Source organism: Chroicocephalus ridibundus, chromosome 2, assembly GCF_963924245.1.
Source record: "Chroicocephalus ridibundus chromosome 2, bChrRid1.1, whole genome shotgun sequence".
NCBI lineage: Eukaryota > Metazoa > Chordata > Aves > Charadriiformes > Laridae > Chroicocephalus > Chroicocephalus ridibundus.
In genome coordinates this window covers 19,327,879-19,352,354 of record NC_086285.1, presented here as the reverse complement: position 1 = coordinate 19,352,354, position 24,476 = coordinate 19,327,879, and the positions used below count along the sequence as shown (strand labels likewise).

Sequence of the window (24,476 nt, the reverse complement as noted above, 5' to 3'; positions counted from 1 at the left end):
TCATGGCCAAACCCGCTGGCTCCAGAAGACAGTAGAGGAGTGAGACAGGACTCATCAAAACTACACAGCCTTTGGATAAAAAGTAAGAATCTAGATTTAAGATAAGGGAAGCAGAAGAACAAAGATTTTCAATGTCTATAGTATGGTGGCTCCATATAGGGAGCTGGCTCACCAGCCCTCTGGCTAGCCTTAGACCTAGAAGTGAGGACTTACCTATGGGACAGTTACTACTCAATATTAGGGCATTTTTCATCAAAGCTGATCAAGGTGGCAAGAAGAAAGCAAGTGTTCAGAGTAAAAACCGGGATTTCATGGTGTACCCTCGTGGCTGATCTCTCTTTGATGTACTGGATAAGAAGCAGTAAACAAATAGACAGGTATTATTTTATTAAGTATATTGTTGTTTCATATTAATTTTAGTTATAACCTTTTGTTTCTGTTTTGCTACCCAAAAGTATAACTATGTGTCTTGCCCAAATGCATTTTTTAAAACCCTGGTGCTTGCCTAGTGCTAAAAAAGAGGCTGAATGAGCTAGCAAATAGCTGACAAATAGTGGGGGCTGTATTTTCATGGTGCTGGTGGGACATGCAGCACCTCTGTGGGACTTGTGCCTTGTAATAAGTGAGGCTGGTACTGTCAAGTAATGCCAGTTTGGGGAGAATTCTCCCTGAAGGCAATAATGTGGTGCTTCTTCTGACTGTGGTATGACCCTTATGATGGTGCTTCAACAGCAGTCTGACAGAGCATGGTCTGCAGTGTTCTTGGGCAAGGGGAGGAATGATGGCTTTGTCACAAAATCATTGTTTCCTTTGGTAGATGAAATTATGAAAGAAGCCAGGCGATGAGATTGAAAGCAATCAAGAAGAATCTGGAGTTTAACAGAGCTCAGATCACAGGTTAAACCTAGAAACTGTGCTCCAAACTTCAGTTCTGAGAGACATCCCAACCTTGAGGATGGGAGACTTGTGGCTGAAACATGGAGATATGTTTGAGAAGTCGAAAACCTCAAATTCTGATACTATCTTGTAAGCAAGGTGAACTTTCTTGATGTGTTGCCACATTGTCAAACTGTAGAGGCTACAATCCACAATAAAGCAAAATGAATAAAAGAACATTGATCAAGCCGTGGACAGAGCGGTCACTGTGCTGCAGGACTCGACTGTCTTCCTGCATGAAAGAAATGTACTTTTTAAATGCATGCTGCTGATGGACAGAACCTGTCTGGGAGTGTTGTTTTACCAATGACCACCAAGTAACCAGATTCATTTAATAGACCATGTCAGACTCTGTTTTGTGATTAAAAATTGCTGTGTCTTCATTCAAGTACCAGTGAGGTGGGTATTTTCCTTCAATTGCTGTCTAACATTGCACTAATATAAAAGGAAAGAATGCTTCAAAATTGAGCAAAGATATTAAAATTCGCATCCTTTATGCAGCCGTCTTCTCAATCTTGTTTCACACAAAATACTCAAGTAGAATTTCAGTAGGAAATGATTTTGTGACTAGGAGCATAATTTATCCAACTTTGCATAGTTGGACTCAACTCAAGACTCCTGTCAGTCCTGAGTAGTAAAAACCTCTGGAAAAATGGGCCAACTTGTCCTAAAGATGGACTGAATGCCAAGGAACAGGAATATCAGATTATTGTAGCCTGGTTTCCTAAGGCATTTCCTTATGCTGTTACCTGATGTCCGAGGCACCAGTGCCAGCTAAAACTTTTCTTACGGCTGTGGCATTTCAAAGAGCGTTCTCTAGTGTCTAGTGAAAGGTACGTCCTCGTGATGTAGTCTCTCCTCAGCAGGGACACTGATGAAGTACCGGTTCTCTAACAGGATGCTATTTTCATGAAATAAAAGAATTTCCCCCTTGTGGGAAATTAGCAAGTTTCTCACCCCCACTGCACTGCCTGGAACCAGCCAGTAGGTCCAGAAACTTACCGTGGGATGGGAAAACAAACACAAACTGTTACATACCTTTTCCAACGTGATCACATATGTCTTGCTAGTGAGTGGAATCAGCCTAAAAATAATGTTTAAAAGTCAAGAAGTAATTACATTAATGGTTGCTGGGAAATGCAATATAAATGACAGATATAGCAGCTGGCTAGAAAATATTGGTTTAGCAATGTTGTCCATGTTAACTTATTAAAATACTGCGCATTGTTTTCCACTGTTTTATTCCCCTCTTTGAATTATGCATCTAAATTACCCATTGATTATAGCAGCTATTTGTTAGCTTTTGGATGAACTATAGGAAAATGTTTCCCTTTCCAAATAGTGGGTCCAGCAGGTTCTCCATACTGGTGGTACTTTAACAGTAGAACGGTGCAGTCTGCAAGACGTTCAGCCATGCCCTTCTCTGAGATGAGCTGTGCAATTCCTGGGCACCCTCTATCACTCTTTCCTATTCTGAATGAGTTTTCTTTGCTTAAACTCCCTTGCACTGGCTGTTCTAGTATTTCCTGCTGGCCCTCAGAATGAAATCTGAAGGGCTGTTCTTAGGATTGTAAACAAATATTTTTAACAAAGTTTATAAACGTGCCAAATGGATTTCAGAATGAAATTTGTATTGTCACAGTGCAGATAATAGCATTTACTGGCAGAGGTAGGCCAACTGCGAACATTTGGTTTAAAAAAATTAACATCAGTAAGTAATACAAAACTGAGGTTTTTTTACAGTTTTTTTTAAAAACACTGCAAAATTCTGCTAGTTTGTTTATCATAGAATCGTAGAATCTTCATGGTTGGAAAGGACCTTTGAGATCATCAAGTCCAACCAAACAACCTACACTCTCTGCCACTAGAGCATGCCCTGAAGTGCCAAATCTATATGTTTCTTGAACACCTCTAGGGATGGTGACTCAACCACCTCCCTGGGCAGGCTGTTCCAGTGCCTGACCACTCTTTCAGTAAAGTAATTCTTCCTAATATCTAATCTAAACCTCCCCTGCCGCAGCTTCAGACCGTTTCCTCTGGTCCTGGCATTATTCACCTGGGAGAAGAGGCCAACACCCACCTCTCTCCAACCTCCTTTCAGGTAGCTGTAGAGGGCAATGAGGTCTCCCCTCAGCCTCCTCTTCTCCAAACTAAACATGTCCAGCTCCTTCAGCCTCTCCTCATATGACTTGGTCTCCAGACCCCTCCCCAGCTTGGTAGCTCTCCTCTGGACACGCTCCAGCACTTCAATGTCCCTCTTGTACAGAGGGGCCCAGAACTGAACACAGTACTCGAGGTGAGGCCTCACCAGCGCCGAGTACAGAGGCGCGATCACTTCCCTACTCCTGCTGGCCACGCTATTCCTGATACAAGCCAGAATGCTGTTGGCCTTCTTGGCCACGTGGGCACACTGATGGCTCATGTTAAGCTGGCCATCCACCAGCACCCCCAGGTCCTTTTCTGCTGGGCAGCTTTCCAGCCACTCTTCCCCAAGACTGTAGTGTTGCTTGGGAATGTTGTGACCGAAATGCAGGACCCGGCACTTGGCCTTATTAAACCTCATACAGTTGGCCTTGGCCCATCAATCCAGCCTGTCCAGGTCCCTCTGTAGATCCTTCCTACCCTCAAGCAGATCAACACTCCCACCTAGTTTGGTGTTGTCTGCAGACTTCCTGAGGGTGCACTCAATCCCCTCATCCAGATCATTGATAAAGACATTAAACAAAACTGGCCCCAGAACTGAGCCCTGAGGGACACCACTGGTGACCGGCCGCCAAAAGGATTTCACCCCATTAATCACAACTCTCTGGGCACGGCCATCCAGCCAGTTTTTAACCCAGTGAAGAGTACACTTGTCTGTACCATGATTCGCCAGCTTCTCCAGGAGAATGCTATGGGGGACGGTGTCAAAGGCCTTACCAAAGTCCGGATAGACAATGTCCACAGCCTTCCCTGCATCCAGAGGGCGGGTCACATGGTCATAGAAGGAGATCAGGTTGGTTAAGCAGGACCTCCCTTTCCTAAACCCACGCTGGCTGGCCCTGATCCCTTGGCTGCCCTGCACTTGCCGTGAGAGCTCACTCAAGATGATCCTCTCCATGATCTTTCCTGGTATGGAGGTCAGGCTGACAGGCCTGTAGTTCCCTGGATCCTCCTTCCAACCCTTCTTGTCACATTAGCCACCCTCCAGTCACCTGGTACCTCCCCTGTTGACCAAGGCTATTGATAAATGATGGTGAGAGGCTTGGTGAGCTCTCCCGCCAGCTCCCTGAGTACTCTTGGGTGAATCCCATCCGGCCCCATAGACTTATGTATGTCTAGGTGCAGAAGCAGATCATTGACTACTTCGTCCTGGATTATGGGTGGGTTGTTCTGCTCTCCATCCTTATCTTCCAGCTCAGGAGGCTGAACACCTTGGGGATAGCTGGTCTGACTATTGAAGACGGAGGCAAAGAAGGCATTAAGTATCTCAGCCTTCTCCTCATCCTTGGTTGCAACTTTCCCCCCCGCATCCCTGGCTCTCTTTTTGTTGATGTATTCATAAAAACTTTTTTTGTTGTCCTTAATGTTAGTGGCCAAGTTGAGCTCCAGCTGGGCTTTTGCCTTCCTAATTTTCCATCTGTATAATGTAACGTGATCCCTGTACTTCTCCTGAGTTGCCTGTCCCTTCTTCCAAAGGTGGTAAACCCTCCTTTTATTCCTAAGTCCCATCAGAAGTTCCTTATTCATCCAGACCAGCCATTTTCCCCACCCTTCAGACTTGCGACACTTGGGGACAGCCTGCTCCTGGGCCTTTAAGATTTCCTTCTTGAAGACCATCCAGCCTTCCTGGACCCCTTTACCCTTCAGGACTATCTCCCAAGGGACTCTCTCAAGCAGTGTCCTGAACAAGCCAAAGTCCGCCCTCTGGAAGTCCAAGGTGGAGGTTTTGCTAACCCCACTCCTTACATCGCTACATATTGAAAACTTGACCATTTCATGATCACTAAACCCAAGATGACCGTTGACCACCACATCTCCCACTAGTCCTTCTCTGTTTGTGAACAGTAGGTCTAGCAAGGCACTTCCCCTGGTAGGCTCCGCTACCAGTTGTGTCAGGAAGTTATCTTCCATGTACTCAAGGAACCTCCTAGCCTGCCTGCTCTCTGCTGTGTTATATTTCTAGCAGATACCCGGCAGGTTGAAGTCCTCAACCAGAACAACAGCTGGCGATTGTGAGACTTCAGGCAGCCGCTTATAGAATACTTCATCTGTCTCCTCATCCTGGTCAGGTGGTCTATAGCATACTCCCAGCACAACATCTCCCTTATTTCCCTTCCCCTTCAACCTTACCCATAAACACTCGACTTTATCATCACTGGAATCTAGCTCTATACAATCAAAACATTCCCTAATGTACAGAGCCACACCCCCGCCTCTCCTTCCTTGCCTATCCCTTCTGGAGAGCTTATAGCCATTCATTGCGGCATTCCAGTTGTGACAGTCATCCCACCACGTTTCCGTGATGGCAACTACATCATAGCTGTCCTGCTGCACAATGGCTTCCAGCTTATCCCGTTTGTTGCCCATGCTACGTGCATTCGTGTAGATGCACTTGAGCTGGGCTACCGATTTCACCCCCATCCTTGGCCCTTTATCCCTAGGCTCATTACTAGTGGGCCTGGTTTTATCCCCTTCCCCCTTCGATTCTAGTTTAAAGCCCCGTCCATGAGCCTTGCTAACTCTTGGCCTAGTACCCTTTTCCCCTTTTGGGATAGGGTTTTCCCATTCTTAGCAAGCAGGCTCGCTGTCCTGCAGATCAAACTATGATCACTGAACCCAAAGCCCATTAATGGAAACATGAATAGGTGAGAAAGTACCCCACTACTCAGAACTGCACCCTTCCTTCATGGGGATCAGGAGTAGATCCAGCTTTTCCCCTCACCAAATGTTTTTGGAAACGTCTCACATTCTTGCAGTTTTTGGCAAGCTTTCTTAATCCCCTGTGTTATTGTGTGCCCCATCTTCCAGGCAAACTTGTGCAACTCTTGCTGCCAAGTAACAGATGAATGCAGAAGTTGGCAGAACCAGATGTCCAGAGGTAAAGGACCTCTGTGTATTTTGCCATATTCCTTGACAGCTTCTGGAAGGTCTTGTGCAGATAGTGTTTGGTATTTCCAATATTGCCCATGTGTAAAGCACAAAATTATCCTAGTGGTAGGAAAAAAGGGGTAGAGATTGAGTATGAAGAGAATTCTCTCTTAATGCAGGTAAGACACTAAGGAAGTGAATTAGACTTTGCTCTTAATACAGTTTAACTGGTGCTAATAAAAAAAAAGAAGTCTTAATTTATCCTCAAAGCCAAGGAAATCTGGCCCTGCAAAAGTGCCTTCAAATTAATCACACTGCATTATTTAACGGCTATGAAATTATCAGTCCCTTTGGTGTCTGTTAACAGGTTGCCCTGAATTGCTGCACTGTTTTCTAGGAGAGGAGAAATTGTAATTTTGTTGTTTAGCATGTTAATCAGAAGCGAAGTTTGGTGTGTTCTAACATGATATTCAGGTTACCAATAACAATTCCGATCTATCCTGTAAATAGATGTTTTTCTTTTGCTTTTCTTTTTTTTTTTTTTTTAAAGTAGCCTGATTGTAGAGTGCAGAGGTATTTTCATCACTAATGAAAAACCTGCCTTAAACACTGTCATTGCTGAGAACCTTTGAGTTTCCAAGCTATCCAGCCTCTGAAAATTGCTGTAATTGTTGTGCTTTCATCCTTCAGTAAAGGATCCCGATTGTGGGAAGCGTAGTTTGTAAGCTGACCTTGGGTTCTCCGTATGCATGACTACAGCTGATGATGAGAGTTTTCGGCTTCCTATCTCACGCCACCCCCACCCTCCCCCCGCCAAGTAACCTGCTTGCAAACACCGATAAATTCACCTTTCTTCCCCTCTCACTGTCTTCTATCCAAGAACCATGATTTGCATGTATTTCTCATCTCCTTTCTTCCATTTCTTTGCAAAATGCTCCATTTCCACCATGTGTTTTTTTCACTAGCACTTGAAGTTTTGTCGCATTTGTCCCCCAATGGGCTGGTAACATTGGTATCTTGGGAGTGATGGAGGTGAGAACCAGAAGGGAATCCTCTACCTCCTCAGACGTACAGCCTGGTCACTAAACCGACTCACATTGCAGAAGGGGTTAATTAGAAGTTGAAGACTCTGCAGTCTCTTACATTTATTTAGTGTCTTCCTGCTTGAATTGTGGATGATTTGACATTAACTTTTCTGTTCATGGCTTGTCAGTAGTAACCAAAGTATCCTAAGAAAAAACCGTAACGTGAACAATATATTTCATTTTCTGGGTGCTTTGAGTGACAGCTAAGATTAATAAAAAATCAGACATTATAACTTTAATGATTGCATGTAATTTATAGTTATCTGTGTGACTGAGCTGAGGTTCCTTACCATCAATATTTACTCTGGTCCCAACACCAAAATAATGAAAAATCACATTAAAAAGCAGTGAGGAATTTTTAGATTTCAAACTATCAAGACAGATGTTGTCCCGATGGCTGCCTTTGCTGTCAGCAAAATCAGAGCACCTATTGCTGGGCTTTGTCTGACTCAGGATTTAAACAACTCACTGTCATTGTAAGTCCACTGTTGTTGGAAAACACATTTTTAAACTTGAATTTAAAAAAGAATTGACTCCACTGATGCACTCAGAAGGTAGGAGAAAACTATGGGGGCCTACCAAGTAACCCTGCAGTGTAAATTACGGAGGGGCCAGCCCCGTCCTGTCCTTTTGAAACAAAATGTTGTGTTTGAAGAGAGCACTGTTGGCAGGCTGGCTGCTCCCTGGGCCATCCAGAGGCAAGCGGGGGGCTCCCGGGTGATGCACCAGGCCTTCGGATGCGTGGATGTGTCCACTGTTCACTTCTGAGCAGGCTGCAAACATGCTTTAACACGAAACTCTGCTCTTGAAGGGTAAATGAAGTGAGAAAATATAACAGGTAAAGCCTTTTCAATGACAGAGCTGTCTCTGACTTCGGCAGGACTCTGACTTTTATTTTCTTTCATTTGTTTTTATGAGTGAGCTTGACAACTTGACAACGTGGTAAACAGGCTCAGAAAGGAGCTCTCGGGGTCCCGCAGGTCACCAACCTGCTCCAGCTGCCATCATGTGCCAGGCACAAAGTGACTCTTCCGTACATAGTATTTTCTAGAAATTCCCTACATGCCGCCCCAAACCAGAGCAAAAAAATGTGGGCTTATGGGTATGATTTTTGCTAAGCTTTTTTGATCATGACTTTGCTCTTACTATGTCCTTTGAACAAGGCGTTGACTTTAGAAAAGGGAGACATCCCCATTGCTGTATGCATGAAAGATGAGCATTTGAAAGATGATCTTTGAAAAACTTGAAATACCCTAGTCAAGGGTGGCTGCATTTTTAGTCTTTTTTCTTTTCTTTTTTAATTCTAAAATTACTATTTTAGCCCCTGTGCTCCAGAACGCCATGGGCCAGATTTATTTGGTGGTTTATCTAAGTTTGTAAATCACATGTAGGACATGATGCCACAAGCTTTCTCTTAAACTACTAGGGTTTTTTTGCCTTGTTTCTTCCCTTTTGTGTTCTGGTGTGGGTGTAACACCTGCTTTGTGTACCTGCCGAATACTTTGTCACTTGATTTCTGGCTGATCAGATCTGATGAAGGGCTTTGCCTCTCTTGTGCCAGAAGATTTGGCTGAGGCTTCCAAAGCAATTGCACAGGTTATTTGAAGGATTTATTTTCTTTTCAGCAGTTACTTTCTTTATCACAATAGATGTTTCCACATTTGTCCTTTATAACAAGCAGCATAAAAATGAAACCAATACAACCTTTCTTAACTGGTTTAGATGACGTGTCTGTGTTTATTCAGGGCCTGTTTACTTATGAAGAATTTCAAGATAGATATTAATTGAATATCTTATTTTTTGAGGTGGCTGTATAATCATGTAAAGGATACTATCTTAAACTTGGGAGTCATTACATTATACAAGTGTTGTAAAGCTGGAAGTATAAACTTGCAAACCAGGGAATAAACAGCTAGAATAGATGTGCTTTGTGAATTGTACAGACGCCTATTATTCTCTTTTTAGCAAAGGTGATGATAAAGCTGTATTGAGTTGTAACCAAGCCTGTCTGTAAGTACTACTGGCTGGAAGTTAAAGCAATACAGATTCCATTTAGGCGTGTGATGTCCTGAAGGGCGTACAGGGGAAGGCTGGCTCGATAGCCACCCTGCATCTTTCACTGTTTGCCTCGACACTTGCTGCTGGGCAGGTAAGAGGTGTGATACAAGCCTAAATAGAGCTTCTGGTCTAACCTAAGGTAGCTGCTCTTATGAATTAAATAAAGCATGGTTTTTAAAAAGCTGATGGCCACTAGTGAAGAAAAAAAGTTCTCAGGAATACGGTGATTTTTATTCCCAGAGATTTTCTTTCACATATAGAAAGGAAATAAAAGAAAATAAATCACGTTATAATGAAATCTGAAACCAGGTCAGTTTTATGCTTCTTTTTTTGCTTATGTGGAGGCAGATATGTTTCACACATCTGCCTTTTTCGGTGCTAGGTTCTATATGGATGAAATTTTAAGTAATTTAGCAGCAGATTAATATTTTACTGTCTCTGTCTACCCAGTCCGTTGTGGGCTGCCGAGTCTCTGTGCTCCCGGCGGTCTGAAGCCCATGACCAATGCTGTGGGCTGCCGTGGCTGAGCAGGGACAGCTTTGCAGGGCTCCGGCTCTGCGTCTGCCACTGGGGTTGCTGGAACCCGGGTGCCACTTGCCAAGGGCAAGGACAAAAGTGGCTTGCATGTGCTGGCCCAGTGTTTTGCAGATTCACCCACAGCCAGGAAAGGCCTCTGTGTCTGACAAAAGAACCCTGATTAAAGGAATCTGGATTTTGCTAAACTCCTTCTGTACACCAGCAAGCTCTTACTCAATATTACCTGTTTCACCATAATATTTACCACCATTGGTTAATGTACTATTAACTATTAAATCAGCTGTAAAAAGAGGGGAAATTTTTCTTTCTGGGAAAAATACTTTCCCCATTTTTTGCCACATGCTATTTAGTGTTCTTCCTTGCTTAGCTACTGCAATTTCTTAAAAAAAGTCAAGCTGTAAACAGTTCTGTTTCCATGCACTGTTGAGCACGGTGGAATTTCAGAGTTTGAAACTGCATCTAGAGGGATCTAGGCTTTCTTTCTCCCTCTCTCCTTCCCTCCTTTCAACAGATTGATGTTCTGATCCCTATTACACCTCTGCATAAGATTATATGGACTGCAAGAAACAGGATTTGACCGATGGTTTTTATGGTGTTCATTACAGCTGCCAAAGACTTGAAACAAGAATAATATCCTAGACCAAGGAAAGATAACAGCGTTTGAAATATTTGGTTCATTTTAAGAAAGACAGGGAACCACTGGAGAGAGTCCACGGAGGTCTACGAACATGATCAGGGGACTGGAGCATCTCTCTGATGAGGAAAGGCTGAGAGACCTGGGTCTGTTTAGCCTGGAGAGGAGAAGACTGAGGGGATCTCATCAATCCTTATAAATACCTAAAGGGCGGGTGTCAAGAGGATGGGGCCAGACTCATTTCAGTGGTGCCCGGTGACAGGACAAGGGGCAACGGGCACAAAATGGAACACAGGAAATTCCATCTGAACATAAGGAAAAACTTCTTTACTTTGAGGGTGGCAGAGCTCTGGAACAGGCTGCCCAGAGAGGTTGTGGAGTCTCCTTCTCTGGAGATATTCAAAACCCACCTGGACGCGATCCTGTCCAGCCTGCTCTAGGTAATCCTGCTCTGGCAGGGAGGTTGGACTAGATGGCCCAACTATGTGGTCAGGAGGTCCCCTCCAGCCCCTACTGTTCTGTGTTTTCAAGTTCTAGACTGGTCAGTGACAATAAAATAAAAGTTACATAATTTTATTTGGTGTGAGCATTGGATATGTGTTAAAGAATCATCAGTAAAGCGTTTATTTTGATGCAGAACAGATTTATGAGCCTGTGGCACATTTTATATGAAGAATTTGTTCAGTGAGAATGGATTATGGATATGGTATTGCAGGTAGGGTTGCTGAGGTGTTCGCAGAATTCAGTAGAATCTACTTCTTTTCTTCCTTCCCCTCAAAAAGAAAATGTAGTCTCTACAGCAGCATGTATCTTCCCGTTACAAAGCAAGAAGCCAAAACAGAATTTTCCCCTGAAAAATTCTTTTTACTACTTTAACTGATTTTTTTTTGTCTTGATTAAAGAGGTTTTGGCTGTCATTGGACTTGCAAACACACTCATCCCACTTCGATTTCTCCCGTCCTCCACCTTGTCAACAGTCACATTTCTGTAGGGTGAAGATGAGGTGTGAAGAAAAATGATTTGTGCATTCTCTTTCCATTTTTTCTTGCTTTCGTGTTTATACAAAGGCTGAATGAATTTTCAGTGTTCTTGCATTCCAGTTTCCTGCTTATTAGTTGTTTTCCAATAGCGCCCACAGGCCTGCAGTACGTGAACAGACATCAGATTGGGAAAGGGTGAGAGAAAAGACTATGCCATCTGGGGAACTGAGGCAAAGAAAAGCAAAGTGGCTTTCCCAATGTCAGGCAGAATTATGTCACCAAGCTGAAATTTGAGATTAAAAAAATGGAGGTTTTTGTTTAAGTATCAGTGCAGACTGTCCTCTCTTGGTTTGCATTTGATTTTTGAAACTCAGATTTTTTTAACTAAACCCTGTCCTCTGCATCTTCTTCCCAGTCGCAGGCAGTTATGGATTGAAGCTTATTCTAAAGTCACAGTCACAAACAAATGAAACATAAGGAAGTGAGAGGAAAGAGGGTGTTTTAGTTAAATCATTCAGTTGCTTACCAAGGAACCACTAGTGTCTAGTTCCTGTTCATGGAGACATGTTGGTGTACTGATGGGAAGGGCATCTAGTACAGTAGCCTACTGTAAAGGGAAATAAGCTATACTGGGGGAAAACCATTTTACCAGTGTTCCTACGTCTACGTTGCTGAACTGTTTCTTCCCTGTATACTAGGCAGTCTATGCGTTGTACAGAAATGGGCTGACAGTAGATGTTCTGCACTGTAATAAATTTGCTCTGGTTGTCCTTATGTCAAAATAAAGCAAAAAATAAAACTGAGTTAAAATAAAACTTGTTTCACATATTACTTTGTTGAAAAGGAACAAGAAAGCTTAGAAGTAGGGGGCTCTGATTGAAGTATGTTCGCTCTCTTTCACCTAGATCAGATTTAGGTCTGCAGCCATTCTCTAAGCAGTTCTTGCTTTGTTTTGGCTGGGTCAGTCTCGGCTCCGGTAAGGCTGCTGGTGGAGCAGGGGCACCAGCACCAGCACGTGCTGCCCACGGAAGGTTGGTGGCTTGGCTGCAGGTGTCCACATTCTCCCTTACGTAGCGTGAGCTCCAGCTGTCAGAACCCCGCCTGCTCTGCTGGGGAAAAGGGCTGGAAACTCTCCAGGATAAAACACAGCCGTCTGATGTCCCACCTAGAGCCAAAGTATGAGAGTCAAATTTGGCTCTCGGTCAGTTTATCAGTGGGACAGGCTTGATTATAACTGTCTTTGCTGTTTGCTGGTGATGAACAACAAGGAAAAAAAAAATTGGAGCGATATATGACGATGGGAAAAGTCACTGAGAAAATACTGTCAGACTGGAAGGGGTGCCTGTTTATTCTCAGAAGTCTGCTCACAGTATCTTGTAATGTTTTTATGCTTGAATGTACATCTGAGTATATAGTTGTATGATCATCTGCATGACTTTTCTTTTTTCCTTTCTCACAGTGCATGCCAATTAAAGGCCTTGGATTTGTGCTCGGAGCCTACAAATGTATTTGCAAGCCTGGATTCTATCATCCCAACATCTTCTCAATGAACAGCTTTCAGAGTAAGTGCCTTTGCTTCAGTTTAAAAAAAAAAAAGAAAAATGAAAACATAACTAGCATTAATAATGCAGGGCTCCTTTTTATCCTTGTCAGGGTTATACAGTAAAATCCCCGCGGTTTGCATCTCTCCGATTATATAATCACTGAAGGGGTTCCAGCCCTTTGGTTTGTCATTCACGATACTCCCGAGGATCCTGTAAAACATACCCGCTTGAAGAATATTTGATTTGTAAATAAATTTAAAAAACATGAAAAGAAGTCTTGCTATGAGAGACAGAGATTTCTGGCATCTGTGCTCCAGCAGAAGTGTTGAGGAAATTAATCTAGTAATTTTCTCTTTGGTCAGGGCAAAGTAGAATGCCCTAGCCTCTGGCTTTCTGCGGGATTTAATTGTTTTCATTTTCCTTCATTTGCAAAGGAGAATCCAAAGGAGGATCCAAACTCTTAACACTTGCTGATGAGGTATTAGAGATGGGTCAGGCCTGAGAGTCTGGTTGGGTGTATGATGCGGATGACGCTTGCCCAGGACACACATTGTATGGTTCTTAGACCGAGTTGCCCACAGTAAGGGAATCAACTCGGTTGATACTCATCAGGGGAAAAATATGAACTGCATGCCCAAAGTTGATGTCGGTTATTTTCATCATATGACCAAAGCGTAATCTCTGCACAGATTTTGTGCCGAAATTGTTGCAGTTATACTAGTAGAGCTCACGCTGCAGTCACAAGTGTAAAGCTGTTGCTTGAAGGTGTAACAGGGTGTCCTTCTCTGCCTCCTGCTTTCGAGTGAATGCCATCCCCAGCTTCTTTGCACCATCCTGTAGCCAAAGGTTCATGTCGTCAGCTCTCTGCTGCGGGAGCTGTTTGTATGAGATGCCCAGGGAATGGCGATGAGTAGCTTTCACCAGGCTTGGTCCAGGACTGCGTGTATTGTCTCCTGCCTTGTGTGAACGTAGCCGTTCCTGTTCCACTATAGAAATTCCTCTAGTGGTATTCAACACTTAACATGCACCTCTGTGAAACTCACAGATTTAGGTGTTCTGTACTGGTAAATCATGTGCAGGGTTGTATGACATGATACTGCTAAAAGCATGCCGCCGTGCTGCAAAGCTACAAATAAACCTTCCGAGTTCCTTCCTGTGTTAGTTACTCTTGAGGTCTGCTTGCTTATGAACAAAAGTGACAGGGATTATAGATGAAAGGTGAGTAACTTTTAATATTAGGGAAATTTTAGAATTCCCTATTCGTTTGCAGCCCTGAGTTCCAGATATTAAATCTTTGACCTGTGTCACGGGTTGGCCTGTTTTTTATTGATTTGATCTGGTTTGCATATAGATTGGCGAAGATATTTTACCCCTAACTCAATATATCTTGTGTGTGTGTGTGTATATATATATATGTATGTTATATCTCGTATATATATGGATATATGTATGTATATGCAAGAGGTATATACATCATATCTCCTGAACATGTATATATAGCACAAATAGCACAGTGTGTTTATTCAACAATTTACCTGGTGAGCGTTTGTTTCCCTTCTCTTTTCTTATTGTGGAGTGTCGCAGAAGGCAGCCTTGTGATAGTGCTTTTTCTCCGGGCTGTGTGAATCTTCTGATAAGCATAAGGATGATGTTTGGTTGCTCCTGCAGTGCAGTGAATTAAAGTGGAGTTGGGATTTAACTCCTTGGATGAGCATATAAATAGTAATCATTCTTGGATTGGAGCGTATAAATAATAATCATTCTTGGATTTTTGTCATACCAAATGCCACAGACCACATAAAAATAACGTGGCTAGAGATCGTAACAGCATTCATCATTAGGGATGAGATTCATTTATTTCATATCAGCCGTCTAAAATGTATATGCTTGGTATGTATAGTCACCTAGGTTTCAACTGCAGTCAGCATTGAGAGCGTGGCTCCCCTGGAGGGTAATTCTGCTGCTTTAGAAAGGCAGAATTTGTCTTTAGATGGGAAAAGTAACTCTTCAGGCAAATAACCTTTTTTATCTATTTACTGTAGAAGGCAGAGCCTATATAACTACCTTAGATTGGATATTTACCTTCTAAATAGCTAATATTGAGTGAAATTTGTCTCATGAAAGTGTTTGCGTATGCTGGTATTTTAGGGTGTGTAATTACGTGATCTGGGGTCACTTTGATTTGAGCATATGTTACCATGAGCTAACATAAACATGAGTTTTGGAACAGTCAGTAATAAAGAACTGCTTTAATTTGTCCAAATGCAGCTCAGTCTGCCAAGCTCTATAGGTAATCTCAAGAAGTGAACAGTGAGATGGCTAGTGTGAAACTGGAAATGACTGTGAAGTAACGGGATTAAAAACAGTGGTTCAAGGGAACTTAGCCCTGTCACCAGCCGCGTTCTGTAAAATGAAAAAAGGAAAAGATGACATGGTTGAAATGGCTGTAGTATGTATCTGGAGGTTCAAAATGATGCTAATACAGGATTCTAGACATGAATCCAGCACGCAGTTTTGACAGAAACTGTCTGACCTGAAGGTCTCTTTGTGGAGATAGGTTGGTGAAGTCTGATGATGACAGAGATGAAACTGAGTAGAAATGTTAATCGTTTAGAACGTATTCCTAGTGGAAGAAGATATAGGGGCAGGAAAGATTTGCAGGTCTCAAGTTGAGCTGTAAGTAAGCAGATAGATAGATAGAAAAAATGACCAGTTTCTTACTTCTGTGGATTGAAAAAGTGGATTGAGTGTGTTGTGTCTTGAAATGGAAGCGTTTCTCAATGATACTGGGAATCTGCACTGCAGCAAAATACGGTTAACTACAGTTGCACATTGTGCCTGAAGTGTCAGAGTTTTAAGTGGGGGTGAGGTTCGGCTTTAGTTCCAGATGTTTTGGGTTGAGCCTGAAAGATAGCTGGATAAAATGGCTTTGCGGGCATGTTGGACGCTCTACATGGTTTGCTGGTGGGAAGGCTTAGAAGGCTGCTTACCAGCCTCCTCTGCAAACTCAGCTGGGGCCCTGAACACCAAGATGCGGTGTTCCATAAACAGTGGTTTCTTTCTGCAGGAAAGATGGTGGAAATCAGTTGCTTTTCTGACTTCAAGCAGCTGGGTGTTGCTGCTCCCAGGGAGGTCGCGCATGTTGCAGGTTCCTGAAGTGCATGCGGGACGAGGGCACAGCTGAAATTTAGGCTGTTCTCTTACTGAATAGGAAGGCAGGTAGGAGACCGTTTCCTTCCCAAGGCTGTTTGTTCTTCAGAACTGACAGTGCAAGAATAAGTAAAACCTTTCTGTTTTTTCTGCGTTAGTTAATGAGGACCCTGGGTACTAGTGGGGCACAGAATTATTGCCATATTCCAGGGTCCTTTGAGGACAGAAATTGATTTTAGAAAAGATGTATTTCGTGTATCCGCGTTGCATTAACCTGTAAGTGCTTGGGTACGTGATTATGCACTTTCTCCTAATGGCTCACTTTTAGGTAGCACTATAAGTATAGGTAGAATAAACTAACTGCTGACTACATACATTTTAACATTTTAGTAACACCCTTCTCCAAAGCAGTTATGTTCTCTGCCTCACGGGGTAATCAGGTTTGCATTGGAAGATCCTTAGTAGAACAGCGGTGCTTTGTTCAACCTAAAAGTTCATTCTTTGGCAATGCATCATCCATATATTGCAGAGATTCTGCTCAGCTCTTGCCGTTCGGATGTCGAACCTGCCCTGTGCAAAAAGGTGCTTGCACCAGAGGTGGCTCTTTTGTCTGGATTTGGGACTTTACTGTCTCTAATGGGAATTCCCATTTTTACACCTGCCCATTGGCTTTGGTTCTTCAGCAGAAGTCGCACGTGCAGATCTTTTCTTGTATGAAGTTTGTCACTGACTTCAGTGATCGCTTTCTGGGGTGAGGATTATGGCCATGGCTGATCACCAGGTTTTGATGCCAGCAGGTCCAGTTACATTCACACACATTGAGTTACTGCAGCATCGCTGATGCTGCTGGTGGTGTTCATAATTTATGCTGTCATAGAACAGAAGCAGAATCAGTCTTTAGTTCTGCTCAGCACATGCCGTGCTCTCTGCGTTTTGTCTGGGATGATTTTTTGAGGGATGGTAGCAACGCCTGCCCTGGCACTTGGCAGTCTGTGGTGCCATTCTTACCTTGTGGGAAGATCTCAGGTGGCAATGTTGCAGCTGCTGAGGCACTCCTTGCATAGCAGAGTGTGTTTAGAAGAACCAAAGCTTAAGAAGAATTACCCTCAGGAGACCATTTCAAAAACAGATGGGCCGATCAGACAGAAAAATAAGACTGGGATAAAAGGGGGGAGAACTAGGAAAAAATATAGTAGAAGGGGCATAGCTGAAGCATTTAAGCTTTTTGTTTTATTTTTCCAGTACTCAAGCATTTTCCTTATTATACTTCATATTAGTTTGTGTCCCTATTCCTACTATCCAAGAATTCTTTGTTCTCTTCTCCTTCCATTTTATCCCTTTTTTTGTTGTTACTGCATTCCATTTTTTTTCTTTTCTTTTTTTCCTTGAGGACAGTACTTTTTTACACCTTCCTTGTCCTCAGTTTGAACTTCTGCAGCACAGTCAGTCTTTCAGTGTTTGCTTCCATCTCATTTGTGTCACTGCTAAAACCTCTGCTGCCTTACACAGAGCAGAATTGGCTTCCTGTCCATCTACCTTACCAGTGTCCGAAATCTTTTACCATCTTTTTGGGAGGAAAACCTGATTTGCTTCACCGGAGAAGGCACGTGTAATCCCAAAGAGCTGCTGAAATAGTGGAAGGCATGGCACAGTGAAATCTCCAGCAGCGCTGTAGGAGGCAGTAACTTCATGCTTGGCTTGGACTGTCTGTGGGTTCAATTGATGTTACATTGACTTTGGTGAGGGGAACAAGGCCAGATGGAAAGGGCTGAAATGTTCAACTGTGAAGTAGGAAGCAGGGCCCTGAGACATATAGTCAGGGCAAGGGTGTGGGCGGACAAACAAGCTCCCAGTCAGTGGTAAATATAATGATCGGTGCTTTCCCAACAACTTCTTTTAGAGTGTCTGAACAACGCGCTTTCTTTTTGTCGAGGGAAAAAAAAAAGAAAAGAGGATTGTTAATAATTCCTTATCACATTGTGTAAATCTCAAGTAGATCCGATTTTTTGGGTCTTTCCTGTATTAGCTATAATGACGAATCATTTCAAAGTCAAAAGATATTCACCAGATATTCAGTCAGTGCAGGATACAGCAGCCAGCATGACACCAGACACATCTAAGCAAAGACTCGTGGTTGTGTTATGAAGTCATGTCCTTGGGATATTTACTGCAACATGCAACTGTTTATTGGCTGTTATCACTGTAGTATGTGACAAGCATACACATAAAGAAACTTCCATGCATGACTCAGATAAGAAAATGCTTGGTAAAATGGATGATAATGTATTTGCAACAACTTCGAGGTTGAACATTTCAGAAATAAAGTGAGAATATCAAGTTTAAGACCATACAAAATTATCAAGCCATATTCATATAATATTTATGGTTTAGGTAATCTCGTAACTTTAGGTTTTAAATTATATTTTTTCAGTGGTTAAGTTTTTACACTGAAAATAATTTATTTAGTTACCACAATAAAAATATATTAATAAATGGCTTGTGCGTGGCTCAGAAATGTGAGGTTTTAAAGAGATTAAATAATCTTTTTGGAGATGGGCTAATTGAAGGGCGACTCTTTACGGAAATGATAAAGGAACAGGTTGTGTGGTGGAAAAGCGGGCTGACATGAGTGCAAATGTTAAGGAAACGAAGTGGAAAACTCTGACAGTAGGTAGTGCACTCTTGGTTTGGATATGGAAATGGGAGTGGGAGACTGTGACTTCTGTGTCTGATAGAGGACAGTGCGGGTCTGTTGTTCTAGCTGTAATTAGCAAACAGAGATACAACGTTAGATAAGGAGAAGATGGTTTCTGGCAAAAATGATAATGGGCTGCCGTCCATGGGTGTTTGCTCTGAAAAGGAGTTCCAGTCCTTGGATATATTCAGATTAGTCTTCTTTAGAAGTTCTCCACCTTCTTGGGATGCCCGTGCATGATTATTTTCCAACATTTCCATTCCTGCCTCCCACAGTCTGGGTCAAAAAGCCACAAGATGTCTTCTTGCTGTCTGCTTGGATCTAAGAAAATCTGGCTACCAGCATGAGTCAGCACTACTCTGCTATATTCAGGTTTCCAGTATCTTTGTTTAGAATAAAGCTCCAAAGAGAAATACCAGCCTGTTCTCTGCTAACTGCGGGATGCAGGAGCAAAGCGTCCTACACTGAGGACGAGGAGCACAGGGCTGCTGGAACGGCACGACAGATAAACAGACTTGGGTATCCAGCCTCTTTGTCCCTTTCCCAGGCTTTGCCTGTCAGCAGATGTGTGCTCATGTGCATTCGTACACAGATTTGAGAAAGCAAGGAATAATTACCCCTGTAGATAACCTTCTGCTTCAAATGTTTCAAGCTAAAAGTCTGAAGAGAGTTTCATAATCCAATATGCACATGCAACGTTGCTGGAATAGGCTGTCTCTTGAATTAAGACTAAACAATGCATGATTTAGTACTTTCACTGACGGAGGAGGAGAATTTTGATCAAAGATATTGGAGCAATTCTCTAGTTTTGTGAAAAATGAGAGGAGTTATCACTCGTTTTAATACACCATTGATTTGGCTTCATAGAATCATAGAATCGTTTAGGTTGGAAAAGACCCCTGGGATCATTGAGTCCAACCATCAACCCCACTCTACAAAGTTCTCCCCTACACCATATCCCCTAACACCACATCTAAACGAGTCTTAAACACATCCAGGGATGGTGACTCCACCACCTCCCTGGGCAGCCTATTCCAGTGTCTGACCACTCTTTCTGTGAAGAATTTTTTCCTAATGTCCAGCCTAAGCCTACCCTGTTGCAGCTTAAAGCCATTCCCTCTTGTTCTATCACTAATTACCTGTGAGAAGAGACCAGAACCAACCTCTCTACAATGTCCTTTCAAGTAGTTGCAGAGAGTGATGAGGTCTCCCCTCAGCCTCCTCTTCCTCAAACTAAACAGTCGCAGCTCCTTCAATCGCTCCTCATAAGATTTATTCTGCAGGCCCTTCACCAGCTTCGTTGCCCTCCTCTGCACTTGCTCCAGCACCTCAATATCTTTCTCATATTGAGGTGCCCAGAACTGGACACAATACTCAAGGTGTGGCCTCACCAGTGTTGAGTACAGGAGGACAATCATCTCCCATCTTCTGCTGGTCACACTATTTCTAATCCAAGCCAGGATGCCATTGGCTTAAATTGGCTTCATCCACATTCTCCTGTTTCTGGAAGCTCCTAAGCCTGTCTTGCTTGTATTAAACATTTTCACATTTTCTTATTTAACACTCTTTTTTGCCCACTTTTTCTTTCAGCTTTTTATTTCATTAATTGCCTGTAAGGCAAGCAGTCTTACAGGGGGTTATGGGCAAGTGTTCGTGGATCAGAAAGAGGAGGAGTCCTCCCGTGTGCTCTGTCGGTGGGTTCACTTTGATGGACAAGATGTCAGCTCAAGAGTCATTGATTTTCATAGACAAAATGTTAACTTGCCAATAGGTTTTCCAGATTTCCTGGTGTGCTTGTGTGAACAATGGAAAATTAGTGCACTTAGTGTAAGTGCACTGGTCTTGCTTTGGGGACACAGTAGTGCAATCATGCAACAGCATGCTGAACAAATGTTAGTTAAGAAGGGTTTTATCTAATTCGAAGCTAATGAATTCACTAGATAGCATCTGTATGAAATTGAGGAACAATCTGAAATAGGATCAGAGCTTGTACTTTGAACATGTAGTTGTTAATGGGTCTGCACTTCATGTGTCTGTGTAAAATCCTTTCCTTGTTCCCAAATCTTTGATGTAATTTTGTCCCCATTCAGAAGTCTCCTTCAAAGAATTTCCCATGCAGATTTAGCCCACTTTAAATACAATGGGGAAGCGTTTGGCATTTAATAAGCTCACTTTCCCTCATGTCTAAATTGGTCTGCATTTTCTGAATGTGACAAAGGAGGGTGAAATGAGAAAAGCCGCCCTGGCAAACCATTTTGTAACTTCAGGAGAGAGGCCAACAGGGTGGGAAAGGGAGTCAGCAGAGGACTGGTTTGCCCCTGTATGGATGAACTGCCCATCCCGTACAACTAAAGGTGTCTCCCTTTACCCTTCTGATACTTTCAGGAAAGGATGCAGAAAATCGCTTTTCTGGTGGTGAATTGTCGGAGGAAGTCTACACCTGCCTGCCCTGCAGGGAAGGATGTTCTTACTGTACAGATGATACTCCCTGCTATGCACAGGAGGACAAGTATTTACGGCTGGCTATCATCTCATTCCAAACGCTCTGTATGCTGCTGGACTTCATAAGCATGCTGGTAGTCTACCATTTTCGCAAGGCAAAGGTAAGCAGACATGTTTTACTTTGATAATCCTGCTCATTGTATGGTAGAGACTCATTGATGTTAAGTGTATAGCTTGTCATTTTGACAGTCATTTTCTCAGGTAAGGAGGAGAACTCAAGGAAAGGATGGGATTTCCAAACAGGAATGCTTTGCTTTAGGCGTGGAGGTACTTAAATTGTTGATGCAGTTATTGAAAAAATCACCGAGCAATTTATTTATGTCTCCCAGTGAAATCTGCTTACATTTATAGATGATCAGCAAAAATCAAGGAAACCTATTATGTTTGAAGTAATCGTGGGAAATCAGGCTGATTACGCAGGTACCTAAGGAGGCAAGTAGATATTTATATTCTTGGGATTGTGAAAATCTCTCTTTTACCACTGCTGGGAATGATGTTATATTTGAGAGACTATCTGGAAAATAATTATATCAAGGAGAAATCTTTCAAAATAATTCTAGTTTCTAGAGAGTTTAAACTTGATTCTATGGTTAAAGATTTTTTTTTTCTCTGAAGTATGAATATATTGAGGAGTATCTGTAAATTACTGATGCAGGCTGCAATTATGTTTTATGTACTAACCTAATGAACTTTCTGCTTTTGCCTCTCTCAAAGCCTTTTCACATGTAGTATCTCATGGAATCTCACCGTTGCCTCACTAAATGCAGAATATTCTCTGAAACTTCCAATTTACAAAAAAAAAAAAAGAAAAAGAGAATTGAAGCTAGCACATATTCACTACCTACATTTGGGAGACGTAGGTGTGCACACAGTATGCTACACTGTTGAAATTAATTGCTTCATCCACTTTCCATAACTAGATAAGCATTTCCATTTTGGTTTTTGGAACACTTGATCCTACGGTCTTCCTAATCCTACAGTGTCTGTGTTACAAATGCGTGGCTCATTTTGAAAGACTTTAATATCCTGGCAGGAAATCACAGAATGAACAGTAACATTCTTTTTTTTTTCCTCTTCTGTTTCTGACAGAGTCTTTGTATTTAATGACATTGCATAAAATGATTCAAATTACAGACTTAATTGTATTTATAAAGTTTTTCGTTATGAAATGTCTGTTGTAGGCATCTGTTTAGTTGCTTAACATTAACTTAGCAGAAGAACTTCATTCCAGTTTTATGAGGTTTTAGTCCGCCTGGTAATGTTACTCGCTTTTAATGTCATAGACAACATCATGAAAGCAGCATTCCTTGTGACTAAAAACTTTACTTTCTAGACCTACAAAGTGAACAGGGTAGGTTACTTAATATGTGGCGATTGCAAGTTTGGCTTGATGTTTTTTTCACACTGAAATATTGATTGTTTTATAAGAAATTTCAGTATTTTCTCATAGTTTGAGATCAGAGATGAGTAAAATTGTGTACACTCTTGCACTTGTACACTTACATATGTTCTGATATGTGTATCCACTATGGTAAAAAAAAGATATATCATCTTTATTAAACTTATTACAGAAGTCTTATATTTCACAAAACCTGCTAGTAACAAAAAGTGCATTTTTACTTTTGTGATGAATAGTCATTTCTTCAAAGTCGGCTATGAGTAAAGAACCAGATGGGATCTCAATATTTAATATCAAAGCAATACCAAAGAGGCGTATAGACACCTTTCCTTGTTTCTAAAGAACTTTTCAGTCTTTATGAAAAGGTTTGAGCTTATTTTTTTCTAGATTACCTCTTACCATTAGACACCGTGACATCTGAACAAGGGAGAACCAGTCGTAAAACAAAACATTCTTTTTTCCAGAAAGAAGAGAGATGCCTTTGAGACGTTGCATTTCATTTAGTTGGACAGAGATGGATTCAATTATAATTTTGCTACCTTAGAATAGAGTTGATTTTGCCCTAAACGTATATCTCACAAGGAAAAGGGGAGGAAAAATGAGACCAAAAAGTAATGCGGTGATTAACAATTCTTTCCTGTATGATCAGTGTTTTCAGGGAATAGAACCCGATAAATAGATGTTCCATTGCTTTTCATGTCATTCAGCTGAGTTTTTACTTGGATTCTTTTTATGTTCTTTATCTTGTTGGTACAGCATGATTTTAAAAAGAAAAAGATCTTGTGTGATTACCATGAAATGAGAAGCTGTGAAGGGCAAACATACTGAGAACAATGAGTATTTACATAAGAAAACTGCTGGTTACATTGGATAATGACAGAAATTTGGAGCAAAAGATGAAAACTAGTAACTGTGTACTCTCCGCCAAGGGGCGAAAGTCATGAAAATGAAAGAACAGATATTGAAATGTATTCAAACTATTTGCATTTTGAGAATTTCCAACTATTAGTGAAACAAACCTTTATTAGGTTAGTATGTCTGTCTGCGATTAAAGTTACTGTGTTAAACTACTCGTTTCCAATGTGCTGGGTGGGTGTCAGAGAAGAGCATTTTTTTTTATTCTTTCTCACCTGTGGCACTACAATACTCAAATAGTTACAAAAAGTAATTTTTAATACAGCATTTTAACAGAAAGAACTGTGTCCTGCTACCGTGTCAAGAAACAATCTTAAAAGTCTTTTAAAGAGCGAAGGATGGGGGTTAAGAATAAAAAATGCTAAATTAAGGCCCCAGTGCTGGAAAGAATGGAAAGTGGATATGTGGCATTTTGGTACGGTTGTTGGTCAGTAAAATGACCTCAGGAAAATGGGACGGCGAGTGGAATCAGGTTACCACCCTAGTGAAAGTGACTATGCTAAACACTACTTAATGCTTGTACTTTATGAGTGCTCCTGGTACGTATTAACTTCAAAAAACTAAAGTCCTGAAAAGTTAAGGTCTGCCAACAGAAAGTACCTTGGGAAGAAACACGCCTGGCACCTTGACTGTGATATTGTTTGTATAATAATTCAGACAAGGAATGAAAAAGGTCCGTAAGAACCCTTTAGATCATAATGGAGGTGTCAACCTTGGTTTCAAAAAAAATCAACATAGCAGTAACAGCAGATGCAGATCAGAAGTATTTTAGACAAGAGAAGAAATAGCTATTCAGATCATAGCGTTTACACAAATTATGACCAAACAGTACTTATAATGGAAACTGCTGTAGAAGAGTCGCTCATTGGCTTAGTTTCATCAACAGTGTGGAATGTATGCTAGATCCAAGCCAGTTTCTGAAAAATCAACCATTGGTAAAAGATCTACTGCTCCACTCCCAAAGAACATGG

At 41.9% G+C, this 24,476-nt stretch overlaps 1 protein-coding gene across 2 annotated transcripts in view; it reads left to right on the top strand.

Annotated features, from left to right (window-relative positions):
• GPR158 (G protein-coupled receptor 158) overlaps positions 1–24,476 on the top strand; it is a 209,057-nt gene that overhangs the window by 78,898 nt on the left and 105,683 nt on the right. For both annotated transcript variants that reach the window (XM_063324628.1, XM_063324626.1), the window contains exons 3-4: positions 12,760–12,862; positions 21,075–21,292. In XM_063324628.1, the coding sequence (XP_063180698.1) occupies positions 12,760–12,862; positions 21,075–21,292 (321 nt within the window). The remainder of the gene's footprint in view (positions 1–12,759; positions 12,863–21,074; positions 21,293–24,476) is intronic.